Source organism: Agelaius tricolor, unplaced genomic scaffold, assembly GCF_023055355.1.
Source record: "Agelaius tricolor isolate 1412-34295 unplaced genomic scaffold, bAgeTri1.0.p SCAF_7, whole genome shotgun sequence".
Lineage (NCBI taxonomy): Eukaryota > Metazoa > Chordata > Aves > Passeriformes > Icteridae > Agelaius > Agelaius tricolor.
In genome coordinates this window covers 3106509-3132389 of record NW_027269267.1, presented here as the reverse complement: position 1 = coordinate 3132389, position 25881 = coordinate 3106509, and the positions used below count along the sequence as shown (strand labels likewise).

Below are 25881 nucleotides of genomic sequence, written 5' to 3'. Positions count from 1 at the left end.
CAGGCTGCCCAGAGAAGCTGTGGCTGCCCCTGGATCCCTGGAAGAGTCCAAGGCCAGCTTGGATGGGGCTTGGAGCAACATGGGACAGTGGAAGATGATCACTTCCAACCCAAACCATTCCATGATTCTGTGTATGTTTTCCCCCCACAGGAGAGCTAAAAATTCACATAAATGAGCAGTTTCAGTGTCTCATGCCCCTCCTCACCACCACCACCCTGCCCCACTCACACACACCCCACAGGCCAATGCAGTGTGTGCTCCTTCATCCTGACGTCCATCCCTGGTGCCACCTCTGGGCTCAGCCTGCTGGATTTATTTGCTTTATAGGACATTGTGTGGCAGGCTGCAGCAGTGCATTCCACCAGGCCACACAGTGCCAGGAAGCTCAGCACAGTACTGGTAAATTAAAATAAGTGCAATGATGCCAAAAGTCACAGAAACACAGAGGGCTTGGGGTCGAAAAGGACCTTAAAGATCATCTGGTTCCAACCCCCCCATCTTCTCATCATTGTCAGCCTTGGTGGCTCTCAGGCCAGACCCATTTAAAGCAGCTTTTCCTTGCCAAAGCTTTAGAGGAGCAGAATCTCTAGAACTCAGAGAGCTGCCAATGTGAGCTCTTTCTTTCAAAGTCAGAAATAATTTCAAATTCCCATTAAAAAAGCCTCTCTAACAGAGTTGCTATGTGGACACCACTGGTTTGTCACCTGTCCTCTGGCCACTGCAGTGACCTGCAGAATTCCCAGGGCTCTGTGCCAGAGCCAAATGTCTCCCTCAAGCACTCAGCTTTGCAACACCTCTGGGGTACTTCACCCTCTCCCCCGTGCCACAAAGAGATCAGGAGCTGCTCAAATTAAATTCATTTATTAATGGAATGGTTTTAGTAGACCAAAATTGATTTGGATGAAAGGACTGCTTGTCCTTTATGGCTGCCAGAAAAAGTAAATATTGTCTACAGACATTACACAGCTTTCTTTTAACCAAAATTAAATACGGTCCGGAGCAAAGCAAGCAATCTGTAGAATTGTATTGTTATATGCTGCTGTTACAAACTATTTACATTGGATAAAAACCAGGTGTCTCAAAGCCAGCTACAACCCTAGTTGATTACTGTTGTGATCCTGTGTGTGTCCTGCCCTCATCTCCCCTTTGTGCTATCAGATATAAATCAGGAATTAGCAAGGTTAAGAAAAGTGAGTGATCCCAAAACAATCACAGAACGAGCTCTGAGCAGCAGAGACAGAGAGTGAGTGTTCCTCCCCACCACCCAGCACTGCTCTGTCACATTCCTTCCAGATTTAAGAAGGAGTTTAACCCCTCCCTGCAGCTCTTCCCACATCCAACCATCTGTCTCTTCGATCCACTTACTTTCAGTGCCAGGAATCCCCACGCAGGTGATCCCTGGTAGGAGAATTTACATTTTAAAGGTACACATTTCAAAGGAGCCCGTTTTCCTCTAGCAGTGCTGTGTGCTGCCCCTGCATGTTCACAGTAAAACCACATCAAATAAATATTTGAGGGAATCAGCACAGTGAGTCCAGTTTCACTTTCCAAACGGAAAGCGGCGTGTCTGCTTTCAGTGGTGGCATCAGGCAGAGGTTTAACACAAACCCAGTTTTGCTAAGTCACAATGGGGAACAAAGAAATCCTGCCAAATTACAAAACACTTGATTAACTACTCAGCCAAAGGGGTCGATTTACTGTACACCAAAGCTATTTGCTGAAATAGGACTGAAAAGGAAATAATCCTGAAAAGGGCTTCACTTCTGGTTTCACAGCAGACATACAGCACAGAAAGAATGTTCTTTTTTCAGTTTGCAGAAAAAGGATTATTCAGAATAGTTTGTCCATCCAATCAAACATTACTCTGCTGTAACAACATTGTTCTCAGTTCCCTCTCTCTTTGGTCCTCCTGCCTGTATTTCTCCTCCAGCTTTTGCTTTTCAGAGTCCACACTGTAAAAAGTAGAATCTGTGCTTCTCCTGATCTTCTCAAACTGACTGAAATCCGCCACGTACTTTCCATTTGGGGAGAGGGAAACCACGGGCACAAACTCGTAGCCCCAGTGGATCTCCTCGGGGACATAGGAAGTCCTGCTCTGGCAGACAGCACTGGTGGACTCCACTGTGGCATTCAGGAGCACCACGAGCTCAAAGTCCTTCTCCTTGAGGTTTTGAGGGGTGAGGTCTCTCAGAGGGCTGCTTTCATCCAAAATGTGGTAGAAGGTTAAAGGCAGAATGAGAAATGGACTCTCCGAAGAGGAGTCGACGTTGAATTTGACACTGGCTTGGTTCAGCAGAATCCTCTCCCCTTCTTTGGTTTCGTAGGTCTGAAGAAGCTTCCCAGAGAGCTGACACTGTATCAGGAGGCTCTTCCTCATGTTTGCCACTCTGATCACCAGGCAAAGCTCCCCGTTGTGTTTGGTGATGACAGCACAGTGGCTGAATTTAATGGTCTCTGCCCTTTTCTTCGGCCTGGCGATCTTGGCCAGGAAGGTACCTGTGATGAAGATTTCAATCAGGGTGGTGATGACCAGCTGGGCCACAAGCAGGAAAATGGCATGGGGACACTCCTCGGTGATGAAACGAAATCCATAGCCAATGGTTGTCTGGGACTCCAGGGAGAAGAGGAACGCCCCAGTCAGGGAATCCACGTTCTTCACGCACGGCTCCCGCTTCGGGGAGAACTTGTTCATCTCCAGGTCGCCGTGAAGGAAGGCGATGGCGTAGTAGATCACCCCGAAGAGGAACCAGGTCATGACGAAAGTAGCAGCAAACAGGGTGAGCTTGTACCTCCACTTCATGTCGATGACCGTGGTCCACAGGTCCTGCAGGTAGAGCAGGTAGATGCCGTCGACTTTGTCGATCCTGACGTTGCTGTGGCCGCTCTTGGACATGACGCGCGGTTTGTGCGCCTTGAGCATGGCGCCGTCGATGCCGCCGTTGACCAGAGCCACGCGGGACATGTTGATCTTCGTGGGCTCCATCCTCACTGCTTCAGTCCTGGGGAGACAAGAAAACAAAGAAAACTGCTGCTTAATGAAGCCAGAGCCCACGCTGAGGAGTATTTGAAAATGTTGATGGAGAGGAGCACAAGCATCATCTAAACACGGCAGCAGTGAATAAAAACAGCTGGAATATAAAGTTACCACCGTACAGTATCTGACATCACAAATAATTTGATATTCTTTTTTTTTTTTTTCCAGGAAAAAAAAATCATTCTTTGATTCTTTGATTCTGGCGCCTGCCAAGTACGGAGAAGTAGGTTTCTTTTATGATAGCCTGCAAAAGAAATTTCTCAAAGCTGAAATTTTATATCAGTACTTTATTTCTGTAAAAGGCATTAAATATATTTTTTTTTTCCTTACGTTTCTCTAGAGAAGAGGCTCTTTTTGATTAGTGAGCAGGTTTTCTTTAATGCCCTGAAGAGAGACATCTGATCAGAATTAAAGTCGCTGGGCTCAGAACGCAGATCCAGCTCACCACCTCTGTCCCTTCCTGCGACAGAGGCAGAATGAGCCAGACCAGCTTTCACTGGGAACAATTAACTTCCACAAGTGATTTACTCAGTCGGATCTGGCTCTTTGTGACGGACCTACAACCAACCTAGAGGGAAACAAAGCAGACCTGAGCACATCAAAGGCGAGGTCTGCAATATTTACACCTGGGTGCAACACTCTGAAGCTGTCTGCACTGGACAGCACTCCCACATTTTAAGCTGAGGGAAGAAAAAAAAAATTAAAAAAAAAAGAAAGTAATTCACAAAATCAGCATTCTAAACGTGGGCCCTGACCTGCACGAACCCAGCAATCATTGGAGCACCCGACTCCTGGGTTTGTTTACTGGGCACCAGGCTGGATGGAGAGGGAGAGTGCAGGCACCGGGGCTGGGCAGAGCCCCCGGGGCAAGGCAGAGCCCTGCCCGTGCCAGCTGGAAGAGGCAGGAGCAGGATCCTGCTCACAGGACCAGACAGAGATTACGTAGAGCAAGGACAGTGCATGTTATAGTCGTTCCCAACAACAAAACTTCCTGCTGACAAAAGCAACAAAGAAAAAAAACATCCCATGCATCCTTTGTGCTTTGGCAGGTCTCACAAAAAGGCATTGTTTTGTCCCATTGTTTTCCTCAAAAAGAGCCTCCGAGTCAGTGATTAGTTTTTGCCAACTGCTGGGAAAAAAAAATGAAAAGAAAAAAAAAAAATAATGTCTTCCTTATAGCTACTTAAAAGAATTTTGCAGGAAGTACAAGATATATTTGTGGGACACACATGTGCCAGCCCAGGACATCAGCATAATTGCTCACTGAAGTACTTTTCCTGTTATGTCAATTAAGGAGAATTTTTGTTTGTGACTGTACTCATCACACTCTTGCAGGTTTTCTGGGAAAGGGTAATTAAACTTAGCCCTCATTAACAACTGCAGCTCATTCCAGTTTTGGTTTAATCACCAACATTTCTCTTCCACAGCCCTGAACCATTGCCACAGATACATATTTATGTAAGAAAGGAGTGCATCCACGATCCCAGTAGGAGATTCCTTATGTGACAGTCAAATCAACACACAGAGCGCAGCATGTCCGGATAATAAACAGGAAAAAACCTTCAAGTGATCTGAAAAAGAACAACGGGAGGAAATGTGGGGGCTGGGAAGGACTGTACATGCAACTGCTCCTCAGGCCAGCCCAAAGCCAGCACTGCTGCCAGGGGGAGGCAAATATGTGCAGCCTCTAAAGGGAAACCTTTCAGCAAGTGCATGTTCCTTAGGGAAGAGGCTCCATTCCCCCACACCAAGCCTCTCCCTGGATAGGATATGGACTTAAAACCTGCCCAAAAGTCTATTCCCCCACACCAAGCCTCTCCCTGGACAGGACATGAGTTTAAAACCTGCCCAAAAGTCCATTCCCCCACACCAAGCCTCTCCCTGGACAGGACATGGGTTTAAAACCTGCCCAAAAGTCTATTCCCCCACACCAAGCCTCTCCCTGGACAGGACATTGATTTAAAACCTGCCCAAAGTCTGTTCTGAAATCAGCACACCTCTCCCTCTCAAGCACACTTCCCCTTAGACTTCACCTGCACAGTCAGGATGAGATTCCCTGCTGTACCAGGAGGTATTTGGGATCTCTGCCCCAGGGTTGTCCCCACCCCCAGCTCAGCCCACCTGGACAGCTGCTCCTGAGAGCAATTCCCAGGGCTGACAGCTCCTCCTCCCCTGGAGGTCACAGGGATGGGGACAGCCAGGGCTCCACCATCCCTCCTTGGAGCTCTGGCTGGTGGGTTTGGGCTGGAGGGGCAGGGACAGGGCTCCCAGGCTGTCTGAAGGTCAGAGTTACCTGTGCAAGGGCAGGGATGGCCCAAGGGCACTCAGGTCTCCACACTCCCCATGGCTCTGCCATGCCCAGGAGACCCAGATCCTACCCCAGGGGTTGGTTTTTGTGTGGGATGCAGTGGGAATAACAACAGTTACAGAATCATGGAATGGTTTGGGTTGGAATGGAGCTTAAAACCACCCAGTGTCACCCCTGCCATGGCAGGGACACCTTCCACTGTGCCAGGCTGCTCCAAGCCCCAATGTCCAACCTGGCCTTGGGCACTGCCAGGGATCCAGCACAGCCTCCCTGGAAAACCTGTGCCAGGGCCTGCCCACCCTCCCAAGGAAGGAAAAGATTCCTTGCCCTCTCTCTGCTCTGCCCTGGAATAGGTTGTTCCCTGTCCCAGAGCCCCAAATGAAAAGAATCCTGAAACTGCAGCATCCTCCCACATTTCCAGACCTGCTGAAGGACAGCGCCACAGACACAGCACCAAAATGTCACAGCAGAAGAAGAGTTCCCCCCAAAAGATGGGAGGCAGGAAGGAATTTTCAAGGTACAGTCTCTTCCCTGGTCTGCACCAACAGAGCTGTAAATTTGCCATTTCAGGTTTTAAGCTAAAAAGAGAAGTTTTGGTGCAGCCCTGTCCAAGCCTGGCACGCTCCAGGCTGCTCCAGCTCCCAGCCAAGGCTGCTCCTCACTGTCCATCTCCCTGTCCCATGTGTAATATTGATCCCACATGTGGCATAGGGGGAAATTTTGGAGTCTGCTATAGGTGAATGAGGCTTTTTCAGAGCTCCCTCATCACGTTTTGTGTCCTCCCCTGATTTGTGACAAAGTTACTCAGCTTTACATCCACTTCCTGAAATGGATCCCAGCCAAATCCTGGTGCTTTTTTGGTGGCAGGGTATTTTTTGTGTTGATTTGCTTCCTAATTTATTTTTTTTCTCTCACATCACTCTTTCCTGCGTGATCCTGAATTCCTCTAGTGCTCTTTTCCTCCCCAGGGAAATTGCTCTTGGTTTCCTTTCCCTGCAGAAATACTTCCCTTCTCTGCCACAGTGACATGAGAAGAGAGGATCTGTCACGCTGCCTCCCTTATCAGTGGCAGCAGCCAGCAGCAATCACTTGGGGAAAGAAACTCTGATGAAACCATCAGGAGAAAAAAGAAAAAAAGGGCTTCAGATGAGGATTCTCTCCTGCCCCCACTTCCCCACTGCTTCCTGAGTGAAGTGACCACTATAAGATCCCAAAATAAATTATTTATGGCTGTCTCTATGTGTAAAAAACCACATTATAGCACCTGCATTGTTATTTCCCATCTGATAGAGGCACCTCACATGCTCTGCCCTGAAAATCAACCCCAGCCAAAATACTTTGGTTTGTTTGGTTTATGCTCACTCTAAATCACAAAGCACATCTACCACAGTGAGTTAATATGAGCAAACAAGCTTAAATAATAAGAGTAATATATATTTTTAAATTAAAATAACAACTTCTGTCTGTTCCCTCACTGATTTTACACCGATAAATTACTTTTTATCGCTGTAAATCAAAGTGGAGCTGCAAATAAAACTGAGCTGAACAGAGTTAAGGTAACACACTTCAAGAGGGAAGAAAATGAAATTGTCTCAGGCTTGTCTAGCATTCTAAATTTGAATTACCTCCTCTCCTCACCAGCCCTTTTGGAGCAGCCAGAGGAGCCTCCAAGTCCAGCGCAGACAAAGCCAATAAAACACAGAGCTACATACCAAGCCACCAAGCATGAATACCTTGACCTTAAGGTAATTCCAGCAGCCAGGGGTGTAAGCAGCACACTGCCACTGCTTCCAGGGAGCACATTATCAGGGAGCCAGCCTGCACACACGCAAAAATGTTCCTCTTGCATGGAGCCAGCTTTGCTTGTGCAAGATCTCTCTTGGCAGACACAAGTGATTAAAAGCCTACAGGAGCATGACTTGTTCGAAGGGCCTCAGCTGTTTTCCTCTTTTTTTTTTTTTTAATTTTTTTTTCTTTCCCCCTCAATCAGATGTGGCTTTGCCACTGGAGCAAATCCTCACGCATGCTTCGCTGCCACTCCGAGACGGGGGCAGAACTTGAGCTGTTTTTTTAAGCAGCACAAAAAAAAAAAACCATTAGCAGGTTTGGCAAGGAGAAAATGAAAAGCCAGGGGTGAGGAAAGAAAACATTGAGGAGGGCTGCATAATCTTCAGATCTTTCCTAGGTCTGATGTGGTTCAGTAGGTTACAAAAGTGCCTCCTGAATTCTCAGTGCTCTGCGTAGCATGAACGTCCTCCTCCCCCTGGGCTGTGCACCAGGTTATGCTGTACAGCTGTCAGCCAGCAAAATCCTCCTCCATGGCTCAGCTCTGGAATTCACAGGAGTGGAGGGAGGCGAGGAGAGGCTGGAGAAGGGTGCTTTGCCTCTGGCACAGCCACACAGCTGGACACTGGGCTCCAAAAGGAGCCCTTCAGTGCCAGGACCCACTGGTGAGTGGTGACAGGCAAGCTTGAACAGCTGAACTTACACATTTCTGGCTTTTACCACAAAAAAGACTGAGGCAAGAGAACCATGAATACACCCTCAAGTCAAAATCAGCTCCCAAAGTTTGCCTTCAGCCGCCACCTTGGAGCCACCATCAGCCCAGGGCAGCCGTGGCAGGGGTCACTCTCCCCAGTTTGGGTACCAGGAGCAGGTGAAAGCAGGGACACGTCCTGGGCCAGCACAGGGAGGGCTGAGGGGTACTCTGCTAAAGCCAGAGATGGGTTTTACATCACTCACACCAGATATTCACAGAGCAGTGGTAAGGAAGCAAAAATCCAAATCCATCTGTCTCTACCTGCTGGGCATGGAAGACGGATTAAAGCTGGAGAAGTCCCATGGGTGCTGTTTCTGAGGGAGATTTGTCCAGGAATGTTGTTGTTGTTCCCCAGAACAGGGTGCAAGGCTTTGCAGTAATTATGGATTTTCACAGAGGAGCCTTTGGAGCTACACTGATGCAAAGAAATAGAAAAACAACCAAGAAGGCAGAATGGAGGCAAAAGATGACTCAAAGCTTATTAAATTAATGGAGAAGCTCCCAGTGACTCCCAAGGGGAGAAAAAGCACATCCTGCAAGGGTGTGAGCAGTTAACACACTGCAAGGGAGCATCCACCCTCCCAAAATCCTGCCCTCCAACCTTGCCCTGGGCTCTGGGGATGAGCAGGGGCTTGGCCATGTACATCCTTCAAGTACACAAGAGCGTTCTTTCAGGAAGAAATTAATAAACTCCACCCATCACAAAACTCTCCTCTTTGTGCTCAGATGGGAAAAAAACAAAAAAAAAAAAAAAGAGAGAAAGGTTCCACAGAAACCTGTCCTGCTTTTTTTTTTATTTTTTTATGAATGGCTTTTCTTCAGCAGGGCAGTACAAAATACTTTAGAATGCCTCTCTGGCTGGCACATTGTTGCTCCAAAGTCTTTTCAAACACTGGGAGAGCACAGCTAAGCATTTAGAACCTGCCTGTGCTGGGATGCTCTTCCCACCCACAAACCCTTTCCTCATTCTTGCTGTGCAAACCATCCCTGGCTCTTTCTGCACAGACAAGTCTGAACAGACTCCTGGGATCTTGCCCTCTCTGTTTCTGGGAAGTTGGGTGCCAGAGCTGCTCTGCAAGGCTGAAAGGGACATTTATTGTTGCGTTTTTGCTTATTGAGTTCATACCCTGCACTTCCACTTCCAGTTACATCTGGGGCTGCTGTGGGAACATCAAACATCTCAGCACAGAGAAGGAACTGATACAGGAGTGATGTCCTATCCCAGCTGAGCTTAGCAGCCACTACAAAGCCAGGAATAAACTTTCAGAGAGCTTAACACCAGCTGTTGTCCTGTTTTGCAGTCACTGCCACTATTTCTTCACTCTCCCCTTCCAGGATGACCTTGGGGAACAGCTAAATCCTGTCATTCCTCCTCCCTGGAGGTATTTCTCTTTACCCCAAGGGTATCACTCACTCTCCTGCTTTCCCTCATTTTGTTTTGCATCCCATTCCTCTCCCCTTCCCATTTTCTGAATCAAAAGCTCCAAACCAAGAGTGCTTACCCCACCCCAAGAGAAGTGTGTAGCTGACTGCATAATTATTTTATTTTCAGCATAATTGCTTTATTTTCAGCAAAAATCTCCCTGTAGGTTCACACCACTTATTCCTGACCTCTCCATCACATCAGAAAGTCATGGAATCACAGAAGGGTTTGGGTTGGAAGGGACCTTAAAGTTCATCTCATTCCAACCCCTTGGCACAGGCAGCAACAACTCTGTTTTCAGAGGTTTCAAACTTTGCAAAGTCTCCCCTCCCCATCTTCCCAGCTCCTTGTCAGTCAGAAATGTGGGAACAGAGCCTCAGACTCAAGGAGGAGTCTCAGCTTCACCTCCAAGGACCAGATTTGGGAACACAAGTGGCAGCAGCCACTGGGTCTGAGGAGCAGGAGGGAGGTGGAGAAGGAGAGCAGGGGATGTGTTGGGAGAAGATTGAAGACAAGCCAAGGAATGCCTCATTTTTTTGGCTCTTCCTGCTCAGACACCAGATCAATTAATCCATGAGGTGTTTTGTGGCATGCCTGGACATCCAGCAGGGTGAGGGTCAGGGATGAAGACACCTGGACACATTCCAGCACCAAACAGGAGCTGGGCAGGGATTTTCTGCAGAATAGCTTTTCACTTAGTCAGCTCAGGCCTACCTAAGTCCTTCCTAAGTATTTAATTCCTTTTTTAGGAACAGGCCCTTGGCCAGCTAGCTGCTCTGGCTGCTGGGAGAGTGTTTTCACACAGCTCCTGCTGCCTTCCCCATCCCAGAGTGGGGACAGGCCACCTCTCTGGAGCACAGCTCCCAGGGAGAAGGCACCCAGAGAGGCTGGTGCTGGCTTTTTTTGGCTGATTCCAGGACTGGGCTCAAGCTGGGTGAGGTTTTTGCCCCAAAGGTGTTGTTTTCCCTTGATTTCTGCCTCTTTGGACACTGCCTGGTATAAATTACCTGTCAAAGTTGTATTTTCTGGAAAAATCCCTTTGCCCAGGATTCTTCTCCTGGGAAGCTGAGAAGCCTCAGAGGAAAAGGAAAACAATAATTATCTCATTTGCTTCTCCTGTGTTTTGCTGCCTTGGAATGTGCTTGGAGATTGTTTATCCAACAATAAATTGGTGGATAAACAATGAATAAATTGGTGGTCATTTCATTGGTTTCATGTGAATTGTTTTGACTTGATGACCAATCGGTGCCAAGCTGTGTCAGGACTCTGGAAAGAGTCACAAGTTTTCATTGTTGGCTTTTAGCCTTCTGTATTTATCCTTTCTCTATTCTTTAGTATAGTTTATTATCGTTTTCTTTATTATAATATAATATTATAAAATAATAAATTAACCTTCTGAGAACATGGAGTCAGATTCAGCATTCTTCCCTTTGTCTGGGAACCCCACAAATACAAGAATTACCCAGCTGAAATCTGCCTGCACGAGCTCATGTGCCAGGAGTTTCATGGTTTTGTACCCAAATCAGGGGTGTCTGTGTTTCCTTCCAGTATTCTGGTCACAGGGCAGCTTCATTAGGCAACAAGATAGAAAATAATTAGTCTGAAGCCATTGACTGCTGAGGTTATGTTGGAAAAAGTTCAAGGGGAAGGGAATTCCCTCCCAGGTCAGCAGGAGAACAAAGGGATTGGACTGGACTGATGTAAGGGAAACCCTATAGGAGCTTCCAGTTCCTAAAGGGGGCTGGAGAAGGACTTTCCACAAGGACAGGACAAGGGGGGATGGCTCTAAGCTGAAGGAGGGCTTAGAGGGTTAGATGTGAGGAAAGAATTGTTCCCTGGGAGGGTGGGGAGTGCCCAGAGCAGCTGGGGCTGCCCCTGGATCCCTGGCAGTGCCCAAGGCCAGGTTGGACACTGGGGCTTGGAGCAGCCTGGGACAGTGGGAGGTGTCCCTGCCATGGCAGGGGTGGCACTGGGTGAGTTTTAAGGTCCCTTCCAACCCAAACCATTCCATGATTCCATGAACAGCTTGCTGGGACTGTCACTCCCTGCTCACCACAGGTTGGCTGTGTCCTTGCTTCCCTTCTTCCACAGCAGATAAAGGACAGCACCTTGTTTTTCACCTCCCCAGTACTCACCCATCACTTCATCACTTTGAATAATAGGAATAATAATAAGAATAAAGTCAAACTCAGAGCAACTGGTTTGCCAGTCTGCAGCTGGTTTGAAATTTGCTGCATCTGTTTCAGAGCTGAAGAGGGGTTAGTGGAACAGAAAACTGCTCTGCTTTCTTTTCTTGTTTGCTTGCTTTTTCCCTCCAAATTCATTTCTTGGCCTAATAAAAATCTGGTTTTGTTTAAAAACAAGCAAGCAAACAAACCCAAAAACAGACACTTCCTCTGGATTTTTAATTTCGATTGTCAGCAGGTGGTTGAAAATGAAGAGGAGGGTGCCAAGTCATGGCAGGGAGAAAAGTTTGTGCTTTGCTGGTCGTTCAAAAATTTGGATAAAACAGCTGCAGGCTGCCTTCCCCAGGGCTGCTGCTTCTCCCTGACTCTCAGCTGAGGCAGGAAAGACATTTATCAGGCAGCGGTGGGGCTTTTCACACCAGTTAGAGCAGACAATTTACAGTGGTTTGTGCCCCTCTTTACTTTTGTCACGCCAGATTCCCGGGAGCCCCAAACCCAGCATCGGCCACCAGGCTCCAGCACCCCCAGAGCATCATCTCCTACCTGTATCCCACCCCCACCAGGACAGGAACACGTCCTGGGGCTCAGCAGCTCTCTTTTTAATTAATGATTTGTGGTGCCAGTTGGTTGCTCTGTGTCCCAGTCAAGTTGGGGTTTGTTTTTAATTAGTCACTGCACACCAGGGCTCTCCCAGCTGGGTGGAGGTGTGGCCATGGGGGTGAGGCTCCCTGCAGCGTTCTGGGGCAGAGATTTTGCTCTGCTTTCTCCCCATAAATCACATTTCCAGTAAATCACAGTTCTCCTTTAGCCCACAGCACAAGCTTATTAAGAATTGCTTTAATACCCCATGAGTACCCCACAAATATTATGTGCACATACTCTGCAGAGATAAACTTGCTCAATTGTTCAAAATTTTCCTCAAATTTTCCATCTCTGTGCAGCCACTAGATCTCAACACTGTAATGTCAGGCTATGAGAAGAGTTTTCCACCAAAAAATATTAAAATTCCTGTGCCTTTTAAATACCTAAAAATCTCAATAGTATTGAAGGTAATGGTAGGGTGCAAAAGGCCATGAAGCTGTTAAGGGAAAAAAAATAATTTTATTTAAAGTATAGTGGTGACTTTTTTTTTTATTTATTCCTAATGTGGACAAAATCAAACCTAACTGGGGAAACAGCACACCTTGACCCAGCAGGAAGGTGGATGCTGTTACTGGAGTAAAGTTTTTCCTAGAAAAGAATTCCTGGATCCTTTTCACCTGTTTGTTGTAGCTGATTTGAGCTGCCTTATGAAGGCAGAGCAATGATAAATACAGAGTAACCCACTAAATAATCCAAATTTCTATCATCTCTGCATGGCCAGGACTCAGCAGTGAATTTGGAGGGATGTTTGCCATCATACAAAGCACACTGCCAAGAAAGAAGGATGGGTTTGTCAGGGTTTCATCTTAAAACTTGTTGCAAGCTGATTTTCTCAGGAAGTTATTTGGTTATGAAGAATTGCCCTGCCTGTGTGAACAAGTTCACACTGTGGAAAATGTTTTCAAAAAGAGACTCTTCTCTCATGCTGACAAAATGCAGCCTGTAAGACAAAGTACCCACTTCTCTCATACAAACCTAAATTATTTTTACATTGGATGTTTCTCTCTCCTAGGCAAAGCACAGATGATGTTACTGGCACATATAACTGAATTATTTTTTGATAATTAATTAGTTTACAGTGAATTACACTAATTGTGGACAATATTCTCTTTGAGGGGCACAACATCTTCAAAAATGTTCATTCCTACCCCATTTTCTGTGCACTACAAAGATTTCAAATTGCATAAATCACCCATTTCCCTTGATTATCAGGGTCTGAAAAAAAGGAAAGCAAGCTCTGCTTCATCTCAAATGTTTGGAAACCTAAACAAAACTTACAAATTTTTAAATGCTGGAAAGAAAATTCAAGAGTGTCCAGTAAATTCAGGATGTGATATTTCATGGGCAAACATTTATGTGCACTTACACAGAAGTCAGAGGTTTATTAAAATGATTTATTAAAATACTTTTATTAAAATTTAAAAGTATTTATTAAATATTAGTATTTTTTATTTTAAATTATTTATTAAAGTACTTTTTTATTAACATATCATTCCATGGTGTGTGAGCTCAGCTGGTTGGAGCCTGGTGCTAAAAACACCAAGGCTGGGGGTTCATTATCTTTAAAATTGGGTTTGATGGTCCTTGTGGGGCACTTCCAACCCAGAGGATTCTGTGATTCTGTGATTCCCAGTTCTGTAAAGCACAAGCAGTTACAACCCTAAAAGATTAATGTGGGAAATTTTGCTCTATCTAAAGTCAGTTGTGGATGCATCTTCTTTCACACACATCCCACTTTGGGCCATTATTACCCTGAATAAAGTCTCTAGATCTTGAAATAAAATTATTTACTCAAGTGCCCAGTCTTGGACACATCCCCAAGGCCCAGGAGCCACCACCTGGGGCTGAGCTCTCAGAGCAAAGCCCTTTGCTAAAACTCCTCCCAGAGATGTGCTGGGTCACCCTGGGGCTCACACACCCTGTCCCCATCTCCATCCCTGTCCCCACTCCTGTCCCAACCCTGCTGCCCCTCAAAGGGGACAGTAATGGTCATGGGAGTTCTGTAAACCACCAAAATTCTGGGCTGATTTACAAACCAGTGCCTTTCACCTGCTTCCCTGACGTGGTCAGGCAAGAATTAGAGATATCAGTGACACTTCCCCATTGGTGTTGAGTTACTTATCCTCAGTGCTGCCCAAAAGTTTTGTTTCAGGGCAGCTTTCTCTCTCTCTCTTTTTTTTTTTTTTTTTTAATTTAATTTTGTTCCTGACCAATCCATGGATGTGGTTAATTTTAGGTTTAAAAGGATTTGCTCACACATACACACACACACACACCCATATATGTTTTCCACTGAAGTCTGTGCTTTTTCCTAGACCCACCCAAATTCCAGTACATTGCTCACTCGTGTGCCAAGCTTCCTTACTCTCCTTGCAATGAGTGGAAAAATGCCCTTTTTTCCACTCCTGCACATTTTAGGGGGGAGGAACCATGCAGAGGAGGAGGAAGAATTTAGTTATACTTGTGTTTTCAGAGCAGAAATAGGAAAGAACCTCAGTGTTGTCCATGGGAATGTTTTTTCCCTGAGGTTTATGAGGTTCTGAGCCCCATTGCTTGCTTGGGACTCTGAGCTGGAATTGTGGAGGACCAAGGAGATTTCAAAATTAATAAATGTGAAGCAAAAGTAGCTGCTGGTTGGTAAAACTCCATTCTGCTCATATGAAGTACTTCACACTCCTGAATGTGTTGGTATTTTAGGTGAGGGTTGAGAGAAAATCAAAGATTAATGGTGAGAAACACTGGGGAGTTTTGAGTGGAAGTGGCTTCAGCCATGTCCTTTAATGGGGTATTTTTGGGCCAACAGCAAATTCATGGAATCCCAGAATGATTTGGGTGGGAAGGGACCTTAAAGATCATCCATACCATAGGCAGGGACACCTTCCACTACCCCAGGTTGTTCCAAATCCCAGTGTCCAAACTAGATTTGAATTTGGGGAAGGCTGGTGGACCAAAGGTTGTAAAAACACACGAGCTCCATCCAAAGCCTTTTCCATTTCTCTGCCCTCCATGGGGATTCTCATGGGGTTAATGCTGGTCCCCCTTGATTTCTTCTTCTCAGGAAAGGCATTAATAAATCCTCTCTGACTTAAAGAGCTCCCTGTTTTCCTGGAGCTTGTTGGAACATAATTTCTGAAGCATCTGTTCACCTGCCAAGCCAAGCTGAAATTAGCCCATGGATTTAAAGACGAGGGCTGGTTTGTATCCCTTCACTCTTAGGTGATGGAAATTAAAATAAGCCAGGTTAATTGTTTATCCTTTCCATCAGCAGCATGCTAACATTGTACAGGAGCTTATTGTCACTCATATATCTGCAAAAATTGGAATAAAATTGATATTTTTTTAAGAAGAAGCTGTTTCCTGAGTTTCTTGACTGGGAGGTTACACAGCCCTGCTCTGTTGTGTCTTCCAGATAAACTCCCAAGGAATCAGAGGGAAAAGAATCTTTGTTTTCCTCATTGCTCTCCCAAATTGCTTGATCCCTGCCAATTTCCATGACACAGACCCCTCAGTCTGCTGCAGAGACTGTGGCTTCTGAAAGGGAGGAAATAGCATGAAAGTACTGGTGCACATCAATGTTTTTGGATTTTCTCGCCAAACCAAAAATATCAAAACAAAATTTTAAAAAAAGGGGGAAAAAAAAGAAAAAAAAAACCCTAAGTTTCAACTTTTCTGTCAAAAAAAAAAAAAAAAAAGGAAAAAAAAAAGAAAACAACAAAGCATAAAAAAGGTCATTCTGGCTGTTTGGTCAAACCAAAACTGAGCCTTTCCTTTTGAGGTTTGCACAGATGTACAGATGTGACTCATTTAAATCAGGTGAGGAACAAAACATTCCTTGGAGTGACAGATTGTGACATCCTGCTTCCACAAAGCCAAAATACAATTTTTTTACTGTTCAAAATCGTGTTTGGTTTTTTTTGTTTGTTTGTTTGTTTTTGGTTTTTGTTTGTTTGTTTGTTTGTTTTAAATCTAAACCTGCATTTTCAGCCCATGAAGCTTATGGTTGAAAAGTCTCAGCCAACTGTAAGGACCACGTGGGTTGGGTTGGTGACAAGTGACACTTGGAGGGACACAGCCTGTCCTGGTCGTTGGGATCTGGGAACACAATTCCCTCCTCCTTTTTCTTTTCCTCACAGTTTCTTAGGAACCTCCATAAAAGCAGTGATAATGTGCCCAAACAAGAGAAAAAAAATCTCACGCTGCTTTTCAAAGCCCCTGCGTTTCCTTACCCTCAAAGGAGCCTGATTTCCTGATTTATTTACACATCCCTTATCTTTATGGCTGCTCCTTTATGATCCCATGTCATCTCCAAAGCTCCTGCAATCTTTTACAGTTGGGAAGGTCCAGCTTTGATCACTGGAGCCATCAGGCTGAATAGAACATTGTTCCTGCTCTGTGGAGAATTTTTTCCGACTGCGCTCAGGACACCGCAAACTTATTTTTACAACGCTCAGCAGCTCCTCTACCTTGTTTTTCTGTGAGTTTTACAGATGCTGTGGGTTTCAGGAGGCACTTTGATGTTTTCCAAGCTGCCTGATTTATGAGAACAAAAAATACCACCGTTCCCCAATTATTTTCTGTCGCCTTGTAATAAGGCTCGATGCATCAATGGAAATTTAGTTTAGGCACAAAGAATAACTGGGGAATGAGGAAATCAACTGCATCTCCCCCAAGAGATCATTCATCCAGTGGAAAAATCAACCTTTTTGATCTCTAACCCTCTGTACTTTTCCTGTAACATTTAATAAAGCCTCCATTTTCATTGGAAAACACACTTGATGGGAAATGTGTAACTGGTAGACCTTTCTGTGTTATTTTAGTGCTGTCCATATTCTATTTTAGTGCTGTTTGAACAGAATTCATATTTTGTAGGTAAGTGCTGAAGATAAGTGGTTGCAAAAAGCAGGGCTGTGAATATCTCCAATTGCAGCAGATTTCAGAAGGGGTTAAGATCATGGCATTGCTGAAAGTCCAGGTGGCAGCTCAGTGGCAGAGCAGAAAACTCCTCCATTCCCTGTTCTGGTGACACCCTGTCAAAACCAGCCTTTCCCAAAAGTAAAAACTCTCTGTGAAAAGCTGCTCCCTTGCTCCCTTAGCTGTACAGCTCAGACTTCTGGTCTGCAGGCAGCTTGGTGCCACAGCATCTCCAAAATCCACCTTTTCTTCCAGTCCAGAGTTCCAGTTTATTAATTAACATTTCCCAACACTCCTCCTGCTCACAGTCCTTCTCATCTGACCCACTCCAAAATTCTGGGATAAAAAAATCTTATTTCCTTTCTGCTATTTTGACCATTTTAATTTCTTCATCATTAATTCAAACACATCTTTCACTTCTTTATACCCCTAAGGGTCACAGTCTAACCTTTCCACAGCTGCTGCCCTGACCCCCATAGCTCTGCTTTCTTCTGCTCTTTGTTGGCATCTCATTCCTCTTTGTCCTCAAATCAATCCCTGGGTTTTTGTTTTGTTTTTTTGCTCCTTTCCTGGTTTAGACTTCTCCCATTCCACAATAGCTTCCCATGTGACATAAATAAAATTCCCACGTCCTGAAAATCCACCTGTGTGAGATACAACTTCCACAAGCTTCTCCCCATCATTGTGTTCACCTACAAAGTTCCTCCTGTGTGTCCTTCACTGTTAGATCTGAAATAATTTACAGCAGATCCAAAGTTTTCCTCTTTCCTCATCTGACTGCAAAGTGTGTTGAGGACCTGCTCTGCTGTGAGAAATAATTTGTTCTGACTGTAGGCTATGTTCAGCATGGATAATAAGTGATTTATTTCCTTGGAAGCATGCATTTTTCCAGGATAGAAACCTGGAATACCTTGACACCTGCAGTGCCTGATTACCTGAGACCAGACCTTGAACTTTTAAACAGCTGAAATTGTCTTTTCCTTGCACCTCTAAAGCAAGGCCAGAGCTTTTGAAAGCTGCCAAGTTTATTTATTCCATGAAAATCAACTGTTGCAGTGCATGTGAAGGTACCCCTCTCCTCCTGGAAGGATGAGAATTACAAATGTTAATTACCTGGTACAGGTGTGCACTTGAGGTTGGAATATCCTAAATAAATACAGGTCAGTCTGAGTTGTACTGCTGAAGCATTTCAGGTGAAATCCCATGGGAAGTGCTGAGCTATGAGGGATCCCAGATGAGATCACACACCATGATGTGCCTGTCCATCACACACATGGTTTAGTTGTTGTAAAAAATGCAAATTATGCACTGAAGGTTATGAACAAGTTTCTTAAATAAAAACAACCCATCTAGGAACTAAAATAGGGTGTAGGATATGTCTGCTCTGTTTTAAAGGTTCTTGGCTGTGACATTCCCTGTCACAGGTCAGCTTGGTTATCCCTGTCAACACAGAAACTGTCACAACCACCCTCAACAAAATATGGATTCCTCAAGCCTGAAGGTTTAAAAGGCTCCCTTATCCATGATCACAGAATCCCAGAATCATCAAGGTGGGAAGGTCCCTTCAGGACCATCCAGTGCCACCCCAGCCCCACCAGCATCACCCCAGTCCCTGTCCCCAAGGCCACATCCAGACTGCTCTGGGACAATTCCAGTGACTCCAAACCTCCCTGGGCAGCTCAGCCCAAGGCCTGGCCACTCTGCCAGGGAAATTTTCTGTCCCAATCTCCAACCTGAGCCTGCGCTGGTGCCATTTGAGGCCATTTCCCCTCCTCCTTCCCCTTGGGACAGGGCAGCAGAGCCCGACCCCCCCGGCTGTGCCCTCCTGGCAGGGACTTGTGCAGAGCCACAAGGGCCCCCTGAGCCTCCTTTGCTCCAGCCTCAGCCCCTGCCCAGCTCCCTCAGCCCCTCCTGGGGCTCCAGCCCCTGCCCAGCTCCCTCAGGGATTCTCCAGCCCCTGCCCAGCTCCCTCAGGGATTCTCCAGCCCCTGCCCAGCTCCGTTCCCTGCCCTGGACACGCTCCAGCCCCTCCAGGGCTCTCCTGCAGGAGCAGAACTGGGCCCAGCCCTGGAGGGGCTCTCAGAGCCAGCACAGAGGGACAATCCCTGCCCTGCTCCTGCTGCACACACAATTCCTCATCCAGCCCAGCTGCCAGGGGCCTCTTGTCCCCCTGGGCACCCCTGGGCTCATGTCCAGCCCCTGTCCCCAGCACCCCCAATGTTTTTATCTGTGCAATTCCAAAATCCTAAAGTGGGGCTGGGCTCTTTCTCCAGCAGCACTGACACAACCAGAGCACACAGCCTCGAGCTGCACCAAGGGAAATCCAGGCTGGAGAGCAGGGAAAAGGTTTTTCCAGCAAGGGTGAGAAAGTTCTGGAATGGCTGCCCGGGGAGGTGGTGGAGTCCCCATGCCTGGGTGTGTTTAACAAAGCCTGGATGTGGCACTGGGTGCCAGGGTTCAGTTGAGGGGTTGGGGCTGGCTTGGACTCGATGGCCTTGAAGGTCTCTTCCAACCCAGGGATTCTGGGAATTCTATGAAAATATGAACAACCCACATCCTACACCTCTGGCACTGCTGCTTCTTTCAAAGTTTCCCCTTTTCATGGCAGGATTTTGAATCCTCCTCTCCTTTTCACCATGGTTCACCTGCCATTTATTTAGCAAGATGAGAGCCAGTGATCAACTGATAAAGAGCAAAAAGCCAAACCAGAATTAGTTGGTGGCAAAACTTTGGGGAAATTTCACAGACAAGGTCAGAAAAATCACAAAAACATTTGTCTAGTTGCCATTTTCCTTGGGAAATTAAAAATGAAATTAAAATAATTTAACCAGGAATATTTATTCACTTGTCAAAATGTAAACCTACCTTTTATCCTATTTATTCTGTTTTTTTAAATTTTATTTTATTTGAATTTATTTTATTTTATTTTATCTGTATCTATTTTATTATACGTTTTTGTCAGGCTGAGTAGTTCTAGAGAGGAAAAGGGGAAATTTTGAAATTTCTCTTCATCAGTTCATGCTAAGAATATATCCTTTAAAGTCATCTAGGTAGATGTATTTTTATATATATTCCTTCCCTACAGATTATGGTAATATATTGAACAGATAACCATTTTTATTATATATTTTCAGTGCAAAAGTGCTAACTTCAGATAAGTTCATGATCTGAAACCAGACTGAACCAACAGTGAAACCCTCATGTAAACAATGGTGATTAAATTAATCTGATCAGGTTGTACTATTGGCCCAGTCAAAATTTATTTTATTTTATGATTTTTGAGTCATGACAAAGAGAAAGTGGCTCTCTGAGGACAGACAAATCCAGCTGAGGATCTCCATGAGAAAAACCAACCAGAAAGGAGCCAAATATGATTTTAGATGGGCCCAACCCTTGTCCCAGAACTTCACTTTCACCAGAGTCAGCAGAACTGACTTCCAGCAGAAGGTTTGCAGAAGTCTCTGCTGGAAGATGAAATTTGCCAAACCTCTTTTTCCCCAGTGGGTGTAAAGAACTGCAGAGGTCCCAAAAATCTGCAGATTTATCCCGGAACTGCAGGATTACCCCAAAAATCCTCATCATTTCCAAGCAATATTTGTCTGGTGAAGGGTGTCAACACCTAAAGCTTCACTCCTGTCACATCTCGTTCCCTTTCTGCCTGGGCACGAGCTCTGCCTTGCTGTGAACCCCAGGGTGTGCTGGCCACAAAGACAATTCCCTGCCCTGGGCACACAGGACATTCTCCTGCTCTTGGGAGGAGGCAGAGATGCTCTGGTTTGTGATGGATCCACGTGCATTTCACAGCACAGACAGGCAGAGTGAGCAGGAGATTCAGTTCATGCACAGCCAGTCCCTGGGAGCTGCTTCTCCCCTGCCGACTCCACGAACATGCACACGATTTTTGCCAAATTCTTTTCCATATTAACACCAGGCTTTTTTTCCACATTAACACCAAGCCCTTTGCTCTATTACCACCAAGTTCTTTTCCATATTAACACCAAATTCTTTACCATATTACTACCAAGCCCTTTACCACATCAAGTTATTTGCCATATTAACTCCAATTTCTTTGTCATATTAGCACCAAACTCTTTACCATATTACCACCAAGCCCTTTACCATGTTAACACCAAATTCTTTTCCACTTTAATATTAACATCAAGTTCTTCACCATATTAACACCAAGTCCTTTACCATATTAACACCAAGTTCTTTAGCACCAAACTCTTTACCATATTAACACCAAACTCTTTACCACGTTAACACTAAGCCCTTTACCACATTAGCATCAAGTTATTTGCCATATTAACACCTAGATATTTGTCACTTTAACATCAAGTTCTTTACCACACTATCATCAAGTTCTTTACCATATTAACACCAAACTCTTTACCATATTACAACCAAGCCCTTTGCCATATTAACACTAAATTCTCTGCCACTTTATACCATATTAACATCAAGTTCTTTACCATATTAACATATTCTTTACCATATCAAGTTTTTTACCATATTAACATATTAAAACCATATTAACACCAAACTCTTTGCCACTCTATACCATATTAACATCGAGTTCTTTACCATATTAACACCAAAATCTATCATATTAACACCAAACTCTTTACCACATTAACACTAAGCCCTTTACCATAATAACACCAAGCTCTTTACCATATTAACACCAAACTCTTTGCCATATTAACCCCAAGCCCTTTGCCATACTAACAAACACATCCAGACACACTGAATGCTGAAATGATGCTCAAGCCTGTAATAACTCACTCAAGTCATTCATGACTTCTCTCACCCCAAGGGGTTAAGGACAGCTCAGCTTTCAGATATTTGGCATTTAGTAAATTCCTTTCTAGTAAATTTACAAAGTTGATTTTAACTGTTTCATGCAATAATCAATGATTTTTATAATTTTCATACAGGTAAAGACTTAGAATTTTCTAAAGGTAAAGACTTTTCCCTCTGCCAAGCAAACAAACCAAAAAGGCATCACCCCAAAACCTGCCTTGTTTTACCTTGAATCAAGGAAACGTGAATCAAAATTTATTTCAAAATGCTCTGAGTTTCAGCGTGTAAAACAGTAACATTCCTATTTTTCTTAGTCCTTCCCAGCCTTGGTCTCCACCTGTTCCCAAAGAACACAGCCTGACTCTGTGGACTCTATGTCTGAGGAAAGGGAAAGAGGACAGGAGGCAAAAATAATATTCCAGACAGCTTAAATGAAATCTGGATAAATCAATAAAAAATTCAGCTGCAATTAGCAGCATTAGCTGTGGGCTAATGGTTTGTTTGCTTCATTGCATGAGGAGCCAGGATAAAAAAGAACTCTTTGCTTTCATTTGAAATTCTATAAAAAGTAACAGACTGAATTATTGTATGTACATTGGAAGACTGAAGCCCAAGTCATCTGCTGCTGTTTTTGTCTCTAGGCCATGCCTCATTTACTGGGATGAAATTCCTGGGGAAGTTTTTGGTCTGGTCTACAACTCTGCGTTATAAAAGTGATGCCAGCTTGTTCTGTACAAGCAGCACCGTGTTACACTCCAGGTTTGCTTCCTCCCTCCTGTTAGCTGGTTATTAGGGAGTGCAGAGAGCATTGTGACATTTTACAAACAGGGAAATAAAGAAGACATTTCTTTAGCAGCATATCTTCTCCTTCCCCCTCAATTAAAAAATAAATCACAAGGAAACACAGACTTGGTAGGTAAATACACAGGCACTGTGACCAGAAAGACCCTGGAAATGCCTCTAAATACAATATAGGAGGGAACAAGGTGAGTTAAATGTGCTGTGGATACTCCTGGGTCACAAAGGAAAGCCAGCTTTGTTCCTCTTCACAACCAGCACCTCATGGAGAAAAGGAGATTTTATCTGTAACTCTCACTGCAGCACCATCCCAGTGTGAAAATAAAAAGGGAGGCAGTAGAAAAGGGGAATTTGCACCACAGGCTTTGATTGTGATTCTGAGGAGAAGCCAGAGCTGTCGTAAACAAGTTGTGTGAAGAAGACGCAGGCAAAAGTTGGAAGACAATGCCTGAAGTTCTCCAACTCAGACATGTTTGCATTCTTTACACCTTCCACAGAAAACTGACATTCTCTTTTCTTATACACAAAGGTAACAGGGACAGGAGAAAGTTCCAGGCAGGTTTTCCCACCATGCCAATGAAAACTGATTTCTGCACTGGAAAAAAGAGCAAGGGCTGGCTGAAAGTTCTGATTCCAACACTCTAAACAGCACTCTGGATTTCTACAGGGAAAAAATCCTGGCAGGCAAACAGTGACAAAGACAGGTTCAGCATCTGTCCCCCTCCCCAACATATAAAAATCCCAACCCCAAGCATTACAAACCCCACATTCAGTGCTTTGCATCAGTGGAAAGACCAAACCGTGACAGCTTTTGCTTAATCGCTGAGCTGCCTCTATGTCAAAATCCAGAAAAAGGCACAATTTTATAAAAACATTTTTTCTCTTACACACAGTTTCTAAATCCTTAAACTAGCAAAATATAGGAAAAAATAGGAAAAGCACCTACTCCTTAGCTTCCAGCTCCACACAGCTCCCAAAGCACTGCTAAGCATGTATGGATTTTTGACAAATACCTCTTACCTGTAAAAGAGCAATGTTCAGATTCCTTACTAGATGTTATCGTCATGACAAGTCAAACAATCTTTTTTATAGAAGGTTGGGCGGCTTTTCAATAAAGCATGTGTGCATTTAAAGAAAAAAAACCCCAAAAATCCAGCACAAAACAAACCCCTCAGAGAGTCTCCCTTCCCTCGCTGTCAGTCAAAAAACAAGTTGAAATAAGCCTGAGTTGGAATTACCTGAATAAAGAAACTGGAGAGAGGGAGGGAGGAGAGGGAGGGAGGGAGAAAGAGAGGAAAAAAAAAAGAAAAAAAAAAGAAAAAGAGTCCGAGAGGAGACTCAGTGATGTCAGCAGTGTGTGTTAAGGAAATCTACAGCTGAGCCCAGCAAACTTTATAACTGCACAGCTCTCAACACCCAGCTACGTGGTAAGCAAATACCTGCTCCAGAGGAAACTGATTTACTTCTAAAGAAGTCAGTTAATCTTTGAAGAAACTTCAGCCAAGCTGATCAAAGTCCCTGAAAGGCCTTATTTCCTAAATAAATAAGGTTATGAGTGGTTGTATAATGCTCAGAAAAGAGGAAGAAGGGTAAAAAGTCAACATTATTGATTACCCCTTTCCTGCTGGCAAAAGGGAGATTGAAACTCATCTGAAATCAATTCAGGTTATGGTTGTCACACACTGAGCTGCAGCAGCTGAAATCCCTGACCACCAAATTTTCCAATGTGTTTATCCACAACACTCCTTTCTTTAATGGCTTTTTCTGGGATTGCCTGGGTGCTTTTGTCTCCCAGTTGCACAGGGAGCACAGGCAGGGATGATTTGAGCAGGATGGAGTCAGGTACTGGAATTTGATGGGATTCCCTGGGAATGCAAACAGCAGCAGGGGAAGGGAAGATGCTGCAGGACTAGAAAGGCTCATGTGATGCCCTTGGATCTGTAATTCTGATGCCCTTATGCTGTAATTCCTGGGAATTCCAAATCCCAGCAAGCTGCTGCAGGGCAGGAGAGCTCAGCATCACCTGCAGGCACACCCCCAGTGCCTGGATAACTTCCTTCCTTTTTCCTTGGGAGAAGGAGCACATCAAACATTGGGATGAGTCCTTCACCAACCAAACCCATCCCACCCCAAATCCCCAGGGAACACACCAGCCAGAGCCAAATCCCTGCTAAAGGGGGATCTAAATGCCATTAACAGATATTAATAATGCCATGATATGTGACCAGAGGAAAGCAGGAGCTGGAATTCTGCTGTCAAGTGCAGCACTCAGGCAGTGCCAGTAGGCAGCAGCTGTTTTGCATTTAAAAGGGCAACACTTAGAGGTGATTTTTTTTTTCCACTTTGCCATAGACTAAAGAATTTCACACGACTTGGATTGTTCCCTGAATCCATGAACCTGTTGCACTGGTGTCTCTCTATATTTACCATGAGGGAGATGGCAACAGCTATAAATATATTTATATTTATATATAAAAATGCCTGTGAAGGTCTTTTTCTGCTTTCAGATGAGCTGTTCTGTTTGCAGAGCTTCATCATGAAGCACCTATACCAAGATTTCTCTTCCACTATCCAGTTAAATTATGTTTAGCTGGGATTATGCATAATTAAAAATTCCCAATTAGGCCTTTCCCCTTCTTTCTTCTGGGTAAAGTTTGACAAACTGCCCTAATCACAAATGAATAATGTGCTATTCCCACACATCCCCCAAATCAGGATTTTTGGAACATGGTGACCATGAAATCCACTGTAGTATGAGGGGCCTTTGGAAGACCACAATATGAGGATATGCTCTGAAAGATGCACAGCTGTTCAGTTTTTAAGCTTTGTGTGCATGATTTAAAAACATAAATACCTTTCTTTGCACAGTTTTCCACCTTAAACAAGTGTCACTTATCCCCACAAGCTCTGGGGCTGTTCCCACACTGCTGCTGAGGTGGGCCAGAAGGAGAAGTTAATTTGTCAGTTCATACCCTCCAAAATGCATAAATTCACTTTTTTTTTTTTTCCCTTCAGATTTACCAGGGCTTATAAATCTCTTTCCTTTCAGCAACCAAGGGTGAGTTCAAAAGTGTGGGCTAGAGATGTTGAAATACTGATCCAAACTTCACCATTCAATAAAGCTGAGCAGGAAACCCCATGGTGATAAGAGGCTTGCTCAGGGCATTTTCAGATTTTATGTTGGCTCTGGATGAAGTTAAGTAAGGAAAAGAAATAATAAAACTGGATCCCTGGCAG

At 44.6% G+C, this 25881-nt stretch overlaps 1 protein-coding gene across 3 annotated transcripts; it reads right to left on the bottom strand.

The window, feature by feature from the left end:
- Positions 1-1802: 1802 nt before the first annotated feature.
- On the bottom strand, positions 1803-7199 carry KCNJ15 (potassium inwardly rectifying channel subfamily J member 15). 3 transcript variants are annotated; one of them, XM_071431128.1, is made up of 2 exons: positions 7055-7199; positions 1803-2999 (listed from the first exon to the last, which is right to left on the bottom strand). In XM_071431128.1, exons 1-2 carry the CDS (start codon positions 7189-7191, stop codon positions 1853-1855), a joined length of 1284 nt encoding a protein of 427 aa, XP_071287229.1. In that variant the 5' UTR covers positions 7192-7199; the 3' UTR covers positions 1803-1852. The 3 variants fall into 3 exon arrangements, with proteins under 3 accessions (XP_071287229.1, XP_071287230.1, XP_071287231.1); XM_071431129.1 differs by having other exon boundaries at positions 7076-7199; XM_071431130.1 differs by lacking the exon at positions 7055-7199 and adding an exon at positions 3365-3432.
- Positions 7200-25881: the final 18682 nt, after the last annotated feature.

Excerpts from the sequence above, each read along its gene's own strand:
- KCNJ15 (XM_071431128.1), bottom strand. The coding sequence starts at position 7,191 with ATGCAAGAGGAACATTTTTGCGTGTGTGCAGGCTGGCTCCCTGATAAT. Across the intron at positions 3,000-7,054 it reads TATTCATGCTTGGTGGCTTG|GACTGAAGCAGTGAGGATGG; the intron begins GTATGTAGCTCT and ends TTGTCTCCCCAG.